Source organism: Ailuropoda melanoleuca, chromosome 7 (assembly GCF_002007445.2).
Source record: "Ailuropoda melanoleuca isolate Jingjing chromosome 7, ASM200744v2, whole genome shotgun sequence".
NCBI lineage: Eukaryota > Metazoa > Chordata > Mammalia > Carnivora > Ursidae > Ailuropoda > Ailuropoda melanoleuca.
The window spans coordinates 83,139,414-83,155,697 of NC_048224.1; the positions used below are offsets into that span (position 1 = coordinate 83,139,414).

A 16,284-nucleotide genomic window follows, 5' to 3' on the forward strand; every position below is an offset into this window, starting at 1 on the left:
GACACTCAACTGACTGAGCCATCCAGGCGCCCGAGTATTTGCGTTTTGGCTGGCCTTAACCCAAAATAAAAATGTAATTGATTTGACCATAACTTATATCCATAACTGACATATCTGTAACTTTATCTTAACTCTTGTGAAACATCAGTACTGAAAAAGATTGATCAGAAGGTCTCAAAAATATGGGTGAACATTTTTGTTAATATAAATGTTAATGTACAAACCATGAGGCTGTTAAAGCATTAAAATATATTGGTGGAGAATGGAAATTATAAAGAAAAGGAAGTAGTGCTCAGAGTTCATACGGTGGAAGTCACAGGTTAGGGAAAAGGTCCAAGGGAAAGGTCCAAGGGAAATGAGGGGATTTTAAGAAAGTAATGAAGAATACTCATTCCTAACTACAGAATATACAGATAGATTGGTGAATGACATAATGAGTTGCTTTCAGGGACTCATATATAAAAAAGTTGGAAGAAATAAAGAGTTTTGATAAAAACCAGCATAGCCTTGTCAAAGGGCCCAGAAAGAGAGGAAAATGAATCTGGATGAACTTTACCAGGGTTTTCCTTTCAAACAGAAATTTCTGTTGGCTAATAAAATTTGCAATGTTGTTGAAATTACTGAATTGAGCATTCCCAAATTGTAAGAAGTAGTACCCTAGTAACAATTTAGGTTTTAAAACTTCTCACATTTAGCAAGTGTTGTTAAAAACAGTTTATCTGGAGCATGATTAAATAACTGAAAGAATGTACTTTTAGTTGATTAAATAATGATGAAAAGTACCAACAGGAATAGCTGAGTATTTTAAATAGTTACCTTCTATTTCTGTATCAATTTGTGTACCACCTTTTCCCTTCCCTGCCTTGTTCTTTGCTGATCCTACGTTTACACCACTAGCATTCTGCCCTTTCATAAGCCCATTATGTTCATTTATGGGAGAAGGGCATTTCTGGGGTGATGATGGTGGACTGCTCATTTTATCTTTCTGTGTTCCTTGGCGATCCTTTAATTTTTTCTGCAAGCGTTCATATGTTTTACTAGATCTTTCATCTCTAAAGTTGGACCTTCCATGTGTAGAGTGAGCATCTAGGAAGAAATAAAAACATTTTAAAACATCACTTATTCCAAATACATTTACGACATGAGAAAGGAATAGGAAATAAATCTATCATTATATTGCATGAAAACTATTGTAAAATATTTCAAAGAATAATTCTGCAAAACAAAGCTATTTCTGCTTCTTCTCCATCTACTGAGAGAACCAAGCTTTATTATAATAATTATATATATCAAATAAATTTCTTCATCTTTTCCCAATTAACTATTAACCTCCACAGAAGCAGCTTGGTGGTATGTTATGACAATTATAGGTGGGGTAAGAACTGAATTGAATTGTGAACAGTTCTTTTTCTTTTATTCTTGTAGCCATCACTTTTTGCATCTCTTTCAACTTCAAACATATTAAGTAGGTAAACAGAAAACCGTCATCTGCCTAAAATCCCTTATGACTCAAAAAACCCCCAAAAAACAAAAAAACCCATAAAACCCCCACAAGCACAAAAAAACCAAACCAAATTATCACTGAAAAATAAAGTTACAGGAGTTAATAAAAAGAAATAAGTAGAATTGCTTACTAAGAACAGAGTCTAGGTAAAAACACTGCATCTCTGGATATCACAAACTCAAGGTTGTGATTTAGAAGAACGTATTTATTCTAATAAAAGTTACATGGCACTATAATAAAATCAATACACTTCATAAATATTGTTACCTGTCCCAGAGTTTATTTTTGTTTTAAATTTAAAATCTGTAATGAGAAAAATATTTTTAAAAAAGGCTCAAAATTCTAAGTATTAACTTATCAGTGTTTTAAGAAAATTAGTAAAATATTCTTGAAATTAGTATTATAAGGGTATGTACAATAACATTTGAATAAAAAACACAGGAATTTGGGTATCTACATATAAAAGAATGAGTTTGGATACCTACCTCACATCATATACAAAAATTAAAACAGATCAAAGATCTAAATGTACGAGGTAAAACTATTAAGTTCATAGAAGGAAACACAGGTGTAAATATTTATGACTTTGGTTTAGATAATAGTTTCTTAGGACACCAAAAGCATAAGCTATCAAAGAAAAATCAGATTTCACCAAAATTTTTATTTTCTGCATTAAAGGATACCACTGAGAAAGTGAAAAAGACAATATAAGAGAAAATATCTGTATATCATGTATCTGCTAAGGGACTTGAATCCATAATTTATCAAAACTATTACAACTCAATAATAAAAAGACAAATAAATAAAAAAATAGATGCAGGATCTGAATAGACATCTCTCCAAAGAAGATATACAAACAGCTAATAAAGCAAATGAAAAGGTGTTCAATATCAGTAATGAAAAACAAGCAAATCAAAACCACAATGAGATCCAAGTTCACATTCACCAGGATGGCTAGAATCAAAAGACAATAACAAGTTTTAGCGAAGATATGGAGAAATTAGAACTCTCCAACACACTGCTGGTGGGAATGTAAAATGGTGCAGTCACTAGGGAAAACAGTTTTTGCACCTTCTCAAGAAGTTATACATAGAATTACTAGACAAGCTGGCAATTCTACTCTTAGGTATAACTCAGGAGAAGTGAAAACATGTCTATATAAAAACTTGTATACAACGGTCAAAGCATCATTATTCATTATTCATAATGGATAAAAAGTGGAAACAACTCAAATGTCCATCTAGTAATAAATGGATAAATAAAATTACATCCATATAATGTAATCTTTTTCGTCCATATGAAAGAATGGGGTACTGATCATGCTACATTTTGAATTAAGCCTTAAAAAGAAAAGTCCAAGTGAAAAAAACCTAGACATTAAAAGACAACATATTGTATGAACATTTATATCAAATATACACATTGTGCATATATTTATATGAAAGAGCTAGAATTTCCTTTTCATGAATGCTGCTACTAGTTACAAAACTACTGTCAGTTATTAGGATCTACTGGAGACACTTTGGCTTATAAACTCAAACACAGTAGGACTCTTGTCTTCCATCACTGGATAGCTAGTTTTTAGATTTGTACCCCTTGTGGATTTGTATTTTTCACTTTCCTTCATAACAGTGTGAATCATATCCATGTATTCTAATATCCCCTCTGAATAACAATGGGTTTTAACAACGTGAAACAGCAATAGTTATAACATCTAGTTTTTTCTTATAATTTTCTCAAAAACCTTTTTAAAAACAAATCATAATTAGTAGTAAAGAAAACAGAAGGATGAGACGGATTTGTAGTATAAACTCTTGCTACTCAAGTTTTCACTAGACCACTGCATGAGCCTCACCTGGGAGTTTGCTAGAGATGCAGAAACCCAAACCCCACCCAGAACTACAGAAACAATGTGTTACTTGGGCAACAGAAGTAAGCTGGAAAAAAATATATATATGACATAATATATATTTATTACTTATAAGCTGTGCTGTATAATTAAAATTCTGTATTTAGAGTTATTCTGTAAGTTTACTAAAAATTAATGATAGGTACTGCTAAGCGCAAGTGATGGGTAAAACAGATTTAGTTGTCAGGGGGTGTATAGTCAAATAAGGGAGAAAGACATATGAATTTAAAAAAATCAAATTGTGTTAAGTTCTGTGAAAGAAACAGAGGTTTCAGTGTGAGAAACTAATAAGGTAAGGTCACAGAGGGTCTCTCTGAAAGCTGAAATCTAAAGTGGAAAAAAAGGAGCTTTCCAAGGAAAAAGGAAAAGAGCATTCCTGGCAGAGAGAACATCATGTGCAGGGCACTGAGGCAAAAAGAACTTGGAGGTTTTGAAAAACTGAAGGGGGAGTAGGGTGGGACAAAGCAGTCAGAGGCCAGAGAGGAGGGCCTTAGCAAGGATAAGGGGTTGCAGGCAGGGTCAATTTTGGCCCCTACAAGTCATTCAGCAATGTCTGAAGATATTTTTAGTTGTCACAACTGGGTGAGGACAGGGGAGGGTTTGGTAGGAGATTTACGCTACTGGCATCTGGTAGGGCATGGCTTCTCCTGACTATCCTACAATGCACAGCTATGTACTGTAAAACAAAGACTCATCCGTTCCCAAATATCAAGAGTGCAGACGTGGAGAAATCCTGGTCTAGTAGAAGGTTCAGGATTTTATTCTAAATGTAATGAGAAGTTACTGAAATCTTTTAAATATGAGAATGGTTTGGTTTCTATTTTAAATGATTACTCCGGCTAAGCCTGGATGGCTAGGGGCAAGAATGACAGCAGAAAACCAACTGGAAGGCAGCAGCTGCTGCAGTTATCCTGACAAGAGCTAATAGTAGACTAGATTTGAGTAGCAGTGGAAAAAAGTAGATAAAATTTGGAAACTTCTGAAAATAAAACTGATAACAATTGATGAGGGGTTAAAGAAGGAAGAATAAATTTGATCATGTGGTTTTCACTTGAGCAAACTGAGCAGATAGTGGTACCATCTATCAAGATGAAGATGACAGAGAAAAGCAGGCTACATATAGAGATTTATGTTTTAGAAACAATGTAACTGATATGCATGAGACATTTAAGTGGTTATCAAGAAGGCAGTTAGAAATATAAGTCTGAAGCTCAGAGGTGAGGTTTTGGCTGGAGACACAAATCTGAGAGCTGTCAGCATACAGATGGTATTTAAATACACAGGAAAGAGCAAAACTACTATTTGTGTGTGTGTGTCTGTGTGTGTGTGTGTGTGTGTGTGTGTGGCTGTCTATTCTTTCCAACAATTTATTAACTCCCTGGGCACCAAGGTTATGTCTTGTTTCCTCCCGTGCCTCCCTCCCCAGTCCTTTACAGGATCTAGCAACTTTGGTTAAGTGGCATCACAACCTTAAGGATTTAACAACAGTATGATTATTCCTGGCTGAAAATTTTCCTCAGAGTCTAGATGGCAGAACAAAGAAGAAAAGCTCTTGTCTGAACACATCCCCACTAAATATTGCTGCACGATGTAACTTATTTTCCCTCTAAATATGAGGATGAAATACTTAAACACAGTGCTTGGTAAGAAAACCTGATTGTGATATTATTATTGTTTGGTCATTTTTTTTATAAAATAGGAGGAAAGCATCTATTATATCCAAGTAAAGAAGAACTAACACCATAAGACAGGAATAATTTTAGATGTCTTACCTACATCTCCATATACTTGTGAAGATTGATACTGTGGCAAATACTGTGTTGCCATGTCTCCAGCTCCAGTCACTGGTGAGTACATATGGCGTGGTGGAGGGGGCATCATGGTTGGGACAGGAATGAAACCAGGCAGAGGAGGATGTGGGGAACGGTGTATGACTGTGTGACTGCCTGGATGAAACTCTGGTGCCTGAGGAACCACAACAACTCTTCGAACACCATTGTCTTCAATAACCTACAAAATGAACATTAAACATTTCTTCCATAAGATGTAAGCAATTCCTTTGATATCTGTCAGAGTAAGAATTTTAATACCATTAGAGGTTAATTAAGAAATTTTACAGAATATAAAAAGAATTTATTAAATACACTAAATACATATGAATTAGTATTGAAATATACGAAGTAGTTTTTGTTATATAATGCCATATAAATCTTATATCAATGATGAGATTAGCTAAATAATAATATAAACAATGGGCCACAATATTAGGTATTTATTTTCTTTGTGTTATGTGCATTTACTGATGCATTAAAAATGAAGGGAGACTCAAAAGAATTTTTGGTTTAAACACAGGGGCTGCCTGGGTGGCTCAGTCAGTTAAGCGGATGCCTTCCTCTTGCTGTCTCTCAAATAAATAAATAAAATCTTAAAAAATTAACACAATAGGGTCAAGAATTAATTTCCTTTTCCATATTATGGATGGGGATGGGAGGAAATAAACTGTAGAAAGAACACAAACTGGGAGGTAGAAATGGGGAAAAAACTGGATTCCTAAGATCAACCATATATTGCATTTAGGTACAAATTCTTATGAACATGACCAGGATAATTTTAACAGCTGAAGATCTTTTCAAGGGAGACAAACACCTAATATATTAATTCCCAGTTAAGAAAAGTGTCTGTGGCTTTCAGTTTTAGAAATTACACATTTTTAAAAGTTTTTAATTCCAGTTGGTTAACATACAGTATAATATTAGATTCTGGTGTAAAATATAGTGATTCAACACTTCCATACAACAACCGGTGCTCATTACAACACGTGTACTCCTAATCCCCACCATCTATTTAACCCATCTTCCCCCCCCACCCCGCCCAGTAACCATCAGTGTATTCTCTATAATTAAGTGTCTGTTTCTTGGTTTGCCTCTCTGTTCCTTTTTTCCATTCGCTCGTTTGTTTTGTTTCTTAAATTCCACATGAGTGAAGTCATATAGCTTTTGTCTCTCTCTGACTTATTTCACTTAGCGTAATACTCTCTAGCTCCATCCATGCCATTGCAAATGGCAAGATTTCATTCATTTTTATGACTAATATTCCATTGCATACATATACCAAATCTTTTTGTCCCTAAGATCTAGGATTAGGGTTCAGTTTAGGGATAGAATAATGGTTACGGTTAGGGACAGTGTGAGGGTATGTGCCTAACCCTAACCCTAAAATTATCCCTCTGGAGACGTCTCTGGACTGCAGGATAATAGACACATACCCTCACATGGTTCCGAACCCTAATGATTATTCTAGCCCTAAACTGAACCCTAATCCTAGAAATTATACATTTTTAAATAGGGGTTACACTGCAGGAAAGGAATTCTTAAAATGACAGATTTATTCCCTTTGAACCTCACTGGAGCTGCAAGGACATACAGGAAAAACCAACAGCATATAACATTTTATCTCTAAATTAGGAATCCCTCTACTAAAATAGGCTCCTAACCTTTTAGACTTAAAAGATTACTATCAAGGTATAACAAATGGCTAGTAATACCTTTCTCTTAAGGAAAAAGAACATTATTAAAATGTAAAGTGCTAACTTAAAGGCAAATCCTGCTGCTTTCAGGAAGTTTTACTATTCTCAAGAACAGCAAATTTGGGGGATGCCTGTCTGGCTCAGTTGGAAAAACATGCAACTCCTGATCTGGGTTGTGCATTCAGGCCCCATGCTGGGGACAGAGGTTACATAAATAAATAAACTTAAAAAAAATGGAATAGCAAATTTTGTATATAAACATATACATGCTTGGTAGGTATGTTAGAAAACACACTCATTTAGGTACAGATAAGCCTAAAGTACGAATAAATGATTACTGCTTTAGAAAGATTATAGTTACTATTAAACACCGTATTAAACTATCCTTACCTGTTGGAGTATGAGATAACTTGTCTGTACTAGAAGACTAAATGAATTCAGTTTTCTATATACTAGCTCTAGAACTATAAGGCCTTGCTTCCAGCAAAATAAATGCCTCATATCCTGCCTTTCTTGCCATTTAACTCAGTTCTGAATTCAAGACTCAGACAAGTGCATATAATTGGCAGAAATGAAATATTTGGAGCCCTAGCTGGAGAGAATCTGGAAACTATTTACAGCTTTTCAGCCTCTAACCCACAGAAAGGGACATTAGAAGGAATTTGGAATAGATTTTTAGTAAGCCAAACCACAGTGTCTGTCACAATATACTACCTTCACCTTTATCAACTCTCCAACTCACAAATCTTAAATGACTCCCATTTCTGATAGGATTATAGTCCATCCTCTCTGACCTGGCCTTCAGTCTTGTTCCAACCTATCTTCCTACATGTATTTTTTTCCTACACCAAATCCTGAACCCTTAACTCCAGCCAGATTGGTATACTAAAAAGCTATCTTCATACAGACCTATACATTTCCGTATCTTGGACTTTTGTTTATGACATCTTTCTTTTCACTCTGCCTTCCCTTAATCTACAACTATTCAAATCCCATCTATCCTTCCATATCTAGCTCTAACTTTACCTTTTCCGCTCATTTAAAAAATGACAGAAACACTGGTAATTTAGGCGAAAAAAATGTTAGTGATGTCTTTGTGGGGCACACATACTAATAGCGGTGATGAACACAAAAACAAGAGTAACTTATTTAGCATGTTGCAAGGTAGTACCATGGGGGGAAAACACAGGTAAGGGGGATCAGAAGTATTGTGGGAGTGGGACAGGCTGCAGTATAAAATAGTGTGACCAGGATAGGCCTTATTGGCAAAATGAAATTTGAGCAGACTTGAAGTAACTGAATGAATTAGCCATGTAAAAATCCAGAAGAGGGTTCTGGGTAGAGAAAACAGAACAAAGCCCCTAACAGATAGAAGTAGTTTTAGATGGAAGTCAGTGTGCCTGGTTCAGCATAAGGAAGAAGGCTAAGAGCAGATAAGGTCAAAGAGATAAAGGGAGTGGCCAGGTCAGGTAGGACCATATGTGCTATTAATAAGCACCAGGACTTGAGCATTTACGTTAGTGAAAGGGGGAACCATCACAGAGTTTTGGGCAGAAAAGTGATATAAGTCACTGGTGCCCAGCCAGAGGTGATTTTGCCCCCTATCAGACATTTGGCAGTATCTAGAAATATTTTTGGTTGTTACAACTGGGGGTGGGTACTACCAGCATCTAGTGGGTACAGAGGTCAGGGATGCTGCTAAATACTCTATAACACCGAGGACAATTCCCTACAACAAAAATTACTGGGCCTAAAATGTACGTAGTGCTAAGGTTAAGAAATCCTGATACCACCTTATATTTAATAGGATTACTCTGGCTGCTGAGTTGAGAATACACTGCAGGACAAGGGGGAAAAAAACCACCAGGAAAACCAGTTTATTGCAGTATCTAGGCAAGAAATGGTGGTGGCTTAGACCAGGGTGGTAAAAAGAGGTCCACATTCTGCATATATTTAAAGGCAGAACAACAAGATTAGCTGATGATGCCACTGGAGAAGTGAGAAAAAGAAGTTATAGAAGGATGGTGTTCCATCAACTCTGAAGGGGAAGCCTATAAGGCAGAGTAAGTTATTTTGCAGGGAAAGAGTAAGCTATTTTGGGGGGAGTTTCAGGTTTTGGACATGTGAATTTGGTTAAGTCTATAAGACATCTAAGTGGAAACGTTGAGTAGGCAGTTAGATATACTAGTCTGAAGTTCTGAAAAGACTGGAAAAGGACAACCAAGTAAGGCAGAAAGAAGACTAAGCGTGTAGAGTCTGGAAGTTTGGTGAAGTGTATCAAGAAGGAAGGATCAACTTTGTCAAATGCTGCTGAAAGGTCAAATAAGATGAAGACTAAGAATTGACCATTGGATTTAGCAATGTGGAAGTCACTGAGACTTTGAGAACAGTTTTGGTTAATCATAGGGGCAAACCCTGATTAGAATGGATTTAAGAGAGGAAAAAGTGGGGAGCAGAATTAGAGAGCTAATTCTAGCCCAATTTTGGGAAGTATTCCTGCAGAGGGGAATACGGAAATTAGGTGGTGGCTGGTAGTAGTGGAGTCAAGAAACTAAAAAATTTGTTGTTTTTAGTGAGAGCAATTACAACATGCTCATACAATAATAAGAATGACCCATCAGACAGTAAGAAATTGATGATGTGGAAGACAGAGAAAAAAATGCAGGCAAAAGGGAACAGAATCCAAGACTCCACTGGTGGCACTGGGTCTAGACAGAAGCAGGAAAATCTGTTTCCATTTTAGATGAAAAGGAAGAGTGTGTGAGCTGCCATGAGACAGCAGAGCATGTAACCCCAGATGCTGCTAGAGATGCGGGGGCCAGGGGCCTGGGGAAGGTTTCTTTTGATTTCTTTCCATGAACCCTATTCTGGGGACCACAATCTTAATGACCTCTCCTTCCTATCATTTCTATTACATTTATTCGGTATCACTTGTTAGGCATTTCTAACACTGCAGTATTTGTTAACTTTCCAAATGCATATGTCTTACCCTATAACTTAACTGTAAGTTCCTCAAGGGACATGTATTAACTATTTAATCCTCATAACAATATTACAAATAGGTAGCATTATTATCTCCATTTTTCAGACGGGGAAACTGAGGCATACAGATGTTAAGTAACTCAATAAGGTCACATAGGCAGTACGTGGAGGAGCTAGCATTTAAACTCTTGCACTCTGGCCTTAATTCCATGTCTTATCCACTTTGTGGGCATAGAACCCACAGGTACTTGTTCTCTAGTGTCTTTTTAAATGTCACAACACAAGCAAGATCTCACTGGTTGAAAAGAAACAGCTAAATTACTTATGAAATTATGAAATTTTTCTACTGAAAAAGAACATTTAAAATACAAAGATAAGCTGGGGGAAGGAAGAATGAGAAATTATTGTTTATTAGGTACAGAGTTTCAGTTTTGCAAAATGAAGAGTTCTGTAAATGGATGATAGTGAAGGTAGTGCAACAGTGAATATACTCAGTGCCACTGAACTGTACATCTGAAGTTACAAAGATAATTTTTTTGTTACGTATATTTTATCACAATTAAAAAAAAGAAAGCTAGGAAACAGAAAAAAAGAGCAGACCAGGACCAAGAAAGTATGGAGAACTGTACCACTTCAAGTAACTCCTGAAGTTACTGGGGGCCTCAAAACTATCCACTAAGTCCAGTTGCTGACAAATGGCCAACCATGGAGACAATGAATTTTATACTAACAGGGTACACCAATGGTGATGATTAAATAAAATCAGTAAATTGTGAAAAGAAAAAATGACAAAATATAATCCAAATTAGGCTATGTTAAAAAAATTAAAACAAAGATTAGACAGTTAAAATAGAATTAAATAGGGCTATAAGCATAGGTCTGACTACCTAACTACAATTGCCACACAATTTCTAATAGGCAAAGCCCTGTTTTTTCCTTTATTGACAACAGACATAATTAAAAGGGGCTATANATGACAAAATATAATCCAAATTAGGCTATGTTAAAAAAAATTAAAACAAAGATTAGACAGTTAAAATAGAATTAAATAGGGCTATAAGCATAGGTCTGACTACCTAACTACAATTGCCACACAATTTCTAATAGGCAAAGCCCTGTTTTTTCCTTTATTGACAACAGACATAATTAAAAGGGGCTATAGAAAAAGGGGTTTGTGTTTACATTTTCTATCCTGTGTGTGTGTTCTTCACCAGAATATACACCAGAACAGACAGATCTGTTCTGCTTATCATTTTCTTCCCAACTCCTGGAACAACTCCTAGCACTGGGCACATGCTCAAAGAAAATTGCTGAATCAATGATATGACCAGAAAGAAATGTATTCCATTAGTGCTACTAGAACGCCACATTATATCCACCCCCCCTTAACAACACCATGCCATTAGAATTCTTACAACCTTTGCTTCTGCCTAACTTTCAGCAACCTACTTCGATGGCCTCACCCTGAACCCAAAACTATTCCCACTTTAAGCTACTAAATAATAATATATTATTTCTGGCCACTCATTCAACAGACATTTGTTTTATATATGTAACTGTACATACACACAAATAATGCTGCCCATGTTTTTTGGCAGCATTACTGCTGCAAAAACATTTGACAGAGAAGACAGATCAGACGGGTATGTAGAATCTTTGAAAAAAGTACTGACCTCATTGCTGTGTGCTGACATAAAAGCACAGTGAAACACCAAGTCCAGCTCAAAGGAGTAATCTCAGACTTTTCCTGAGGATGATATAGCTCCCTTCCCCCACATTATGAGATCTACAATCCCCTTCCTGGTAGGTACCCTCTCATCACCATAACAACCCACATTCCATAAAAAAACAGGGGAGCCATTAAAGAGAGGCAGAACGAGAGAACTTCTGATGCTGCTTTTTAGGTGTCCCATTCAGGTAGTCTATAATCTTTTCTTGATAAATCATTAATTTCATCACTAAAATATGAAGTATTATTCTCTGCTGCAATGCTCTTAGGGACTATAAGTTAGTATTATTTGCCAGTAAATTAAATTCTTTCTACTCCTATTGCCATTTGTTTTTTTGTGTTTTACAGGTTTTGTTTTCCCATTTGATATCTTAGTTCAGTTGGCACATATTCCTGGTTCTATTGAAGCACATCAATCTCTCACAAACCTCCTTTCTTATTAAATTACAAAAATAAAGCTCACTAAGGTCATGTCTAAAATTATGTTTGTAATTTTGTAGTTAAAAGGCTCCAGGGCAGGGGCGCCTGGGTGGCATAGCGGTTAAGCATCTGCCTTCGGCTCAGGGCGTGATCCCAGCGTTCTGGGATCGAGCCCCACATCAGGCTCCTCTGCTATGAGCCTGCTTCTTCCTCTCCCACTCCCCCTGCTTGTGTTCCCTCTCTCGCTGGCTGTCTCTATCTCTGTCGAATAAATAAATAAAATCTTTAAAAAAAAAAAAAGAAGGCTACAGGGCAATATACTATATGTTTACAGAGAGTATAGGTTACAAACATTCAATGCAATTTTCTTCCTACCCTTTTCTTACCCTTTCCACATTTTCTACATAATCATGATTAGAAAAATATACAACTATATTATATAAAATACACAACTATATTTGCTCTTTACCACTAAATATATTTTCCACTGGCCTGTCGCAAAATTAATGTTCCTTTATGTTTAAGCATCTAATGAACAGTTTTTCTTTCTGCATATCATTCAAACTAGCTTTAGGTCTCTATCATATTAGACAATAAGAGTTTCATGGTTAATAAAAAATTGCTTATTGAAATATAAGGATTTCTAAAAATGATGATTCATTTTCTGATCCAACAATAAAAGCTATGTAACTAAAAAATTAAGTCTATTTTAAGAGCTGTTTTTGTTCACTAGTGGTAAAGGTGGGGGGATTGTCCTTAGGTCTCTACCCTTTTGATGGCAAGGGCATTTTACATCTTTGTAACAGCAACCTTCTCTTCAAAACTTAAGGTCAACAGAATAAAATAATCCAGATTCCCGTTATTTTTGAGTAGAATGTACAGAGCAATAAAGTACAAATATTATAAAAAAAAATACTGCAGAACTCTTGAATAAGAATGCAAAGGAACTACAATAGTAGCAAATTCAATATTAACAGAGGGTTTGGATTTTACAAATCTCAAATAAGAAAAACAGAAACAATTACTCCTAAAGTTACTGATATCCTCTCCTTGTCTGTTTCTCTTAAAAATGAAGTTAAAATATATGTATGAGTTAATGATGAGTTAATAGCTGAAGTGCTTCTAAACTTAATAGGGACATGCCATTGGTATAAACATTACAAATTTGGGGGCACCTTGGTGGCTCAGTCAGTTAAGAGTCTGCCTTTGGCTCAGGGTCCTGGGATCGAGCCCCGTATCGGGCTCCCTGTTCAGCGCAGAGCCTGCTTCTTCTCCCTCTCCCTCTGCTTGTGCTCTCTCTGACAAATAAATAAAATCTTCAAAAAAAATAAACATTACAAATTTGAAGGTTGATATATCCTAGGTAAAGCGTGATTTCTTCCCATGTTTCTCCTGAAATTACTTGCATTAAATCTTGATCTGAATCTTAAATTAAGATCTATCTATCTTTGGGACTTTCACTTTTCTGCCCCAATGTGCTCTAGGTACATAATACTATTTCCTCAGTGATAGAGCTGAACAGTCCCAACACTGGATTTTTATTTCTGCCACCCTTGCTTGCCTGACCTAACTTTTTAGGATGCATAAATTTGCTGAGTCCTATTAGGATGTACTTTATTACATAATATGGCAAAAATACTATGTAACCTCCCTCTCTCCCCGCTTAGATCACTGCCTTTCACTGAAAGATACAAATACATATGGCAAGGGATAGAGGTGAGGAAACCCGTTGCCACAAGGGGAGATAAGTACATAAAAGTCTAAAAGAAGACCATAGATGATAGCTATTCATGCATTTAGTATCTGTGCTATTTGGTGCCTGCTGAGCCAAATACAACCTTTACTTTATTATACCATCTATGTGTCTTAACATTTGGCTCAACTCCCAGCTTCTAGATTTGCTAAGATAATTATGTTTCCTTATGTGTCAAGTTTTGGACGATAATATTAAGTGCTTAGCTATGCCCAGAACCTGATTCTTAAGTATTTTCTAACATTAAAAATTGTGTATGCTAGGAAATGGGGGGCTATTTCGACAGTGATGTCAAAATGCTAGAATCCAGTCTTACATAGTGGGTATTACAATTATTTTAATAATGATGAGAGTATAGATTTTTGTCTCTTGATTACTCCTGTGTATTTGAAAATGATACATTTCCTGGAGACAGTCTTATTCTTAAATTAAAGTAGGTAACAGTAGCCCACTAGCCTCACATAATCCTTCCAGTAAGATTACTGTTAAAGTTCATTCACTTATTTGACAAATATTTAGGAAATATCTACTGTATTTGAGTTACCACAAAATAAAAATAACTAAAAGGCAGCTACAATCATCAAGGAACTTAAAATCCCATAAAATTCCACAATTACAATAATACTAGGTGGCATGTAATATATAACCCAGAGATGGTACAAATAACTTGATCTAGGTCCTCAAGGATGGGTAAATTTTTAAAAGGCAGAAATAAGCAAATGAGTAACATTCCCCAGATAACAGCATTAACAAAACCACAGAGAAAGAAAAACATCAAGTGAGCATGTGAACACAGGCATACCTTGTTTTACTGTGCTTTGCTTTATTGAGCTTTGCAAATACTGTTGAAAGTTTGTGGCAACTTTGTGTTGAGCAAGTCTATTGGTGACATTTTTCCAAAAGCATTTGCTCATTTGGTGTTTCTGTCATATTTTGGTAATCCTCACAATATTTCAAACACTTTCTTTCTTTCTTTTCTTTTCTTTTTTTTTTTTTTTTAAGTAGATTCCAAACCCAAAGTGGGGCTTGGACTCACGACCCTGAGATTGAATCCCATGTTCTACCAACTGACCCTGCCAGGCATCCCACAAACATTTTCATTATTATTATATTTGTCAAGGTGATCTGTGATGTTATTACTGTATTGTTTTGGGTGCCATGAACTGCACCCATATATGATGGCAGACTTAACTAGTAAGTGTAGTGTGTGTTCTGACTGCTCTATCAAATGGTTATTCCCCCATCAGTCTCCACCTCCTCAGGTCTATTTCCTGAGACACAACAATACTGAAATTAAGCAACATAGACTCCTACTTGGCCTTTAAGACTGGGTTCAAATTTCGCTTTTCCAATGAGGCCTATCTTGACTACCCTATTTTAACCAAGGTCTATTTTCTTTCCTTTTCCACACCCCCATTGCTTATCACCTAACACTACAAAATTTATCCACGTATTATATGCTTATTGTTTTCTTCTCTCAAGAATGTTAACTACAGAGAGACAGATGTCTTTGCCTTTTATTCACAGATATATCACAATCACCTAGAAGACTGCCTGACATATATGAGCACTCAATACGTATTTGTTGAATACTGCGGAGTACAGGAACTATAAGAGTTCATAATCTTCTCAGGAGAGAAAAATTATTAAATGGTGTGGAAATTCATTAAAAGAAGGATATACAAAGTGTGCCATGAGAACCCAAAGGAGAGGCACCTGGAAACATTCAAGGAAAGCTACTTTCAGAAGGTCATGATTGAATGAAATGAGAAGGGGAGGAATTTGCCATAAAAATGAAAGGTACTATTAGATGTGAGACCAGCTGGATACTCTTTAGTTGCACTGAAATAAATTGTCAGTAGCACCAAATACAGAGCTTAGTACATGGTGCATTCAGCACGTATTTGCTGAACTGAACTACACTACACTAGAGAAGAGACCAGAAATGGTCTTTATGCAACTGGAGAAAGGTCTGAGAAAGAGCAACCAAGAAAAGTATAAAGAATTAGGACAGCATTATGTCAAGGAAATTTGGGGTAAACCATATCAGCGGTGTCAAACGTTTAGGGGGGTCACAAAAAGGATAAGGCTGGAAAAAAGGCCTTTGAGTTTGGTCCATATCAGAGAGCAGATTTGGGGGTTAACACAGAATGCAGACTGTCTACATATCAAACAAAAATAGAGATAGCTTCTGAAAAGCTTACAAATACTTTCAAATGTTATCTTACATGTTATCATCCCATCTTATGGTTAGGACACAGAGACTTAAGGAAGTTGATTTATCCAAGGCCATGCAGCCAGCAAGGGCCTGAAATAAGATATGGATCCAGCTTTTCTGACTCTAATTCTCATACGACTTCTATTCTCCTCTTCTTTTGCTGTCATTCATAGCGGTGGGCTTCACAGTATGGGCACTGAATCTATCACAATATCTCATCAATATTCTGACACAATCAGGGAG

At 36.1% G+C, this 16,284-nt stretch overlaps 1 protein-coding gene across 4 annotated transcripts in view; it reads right to left on the minus strand.

Annotated features, from left to right (window-relative positions):
- Nucleotides 1-16,284, minus strand: part of FNDC3A (fibronectin type III domain containing 3A) — a 174,853-nt gene that overhangs the window by 61,272 nt on the left and 97,297 nt on the right. For all 4 annotated transcript variants that reach the window (XM_002919108.4, XM_034665161.1, XM_019799544.2 and 1 more), the window contains 2 exons: nt 5,186-5,423; nt 817-1,086 (listed from right to left, as the gene is read on the minus strand). In XM_002919108.4, coding sequence (XP_002919154.1) covers nt 817-1,086; nt 5,186-5,423 — 508 coding nt within the window. The remainder of the gene's footprint in view (nt 1-816; nt 1,087-5,185; nt 5,424-16,284) is intronic.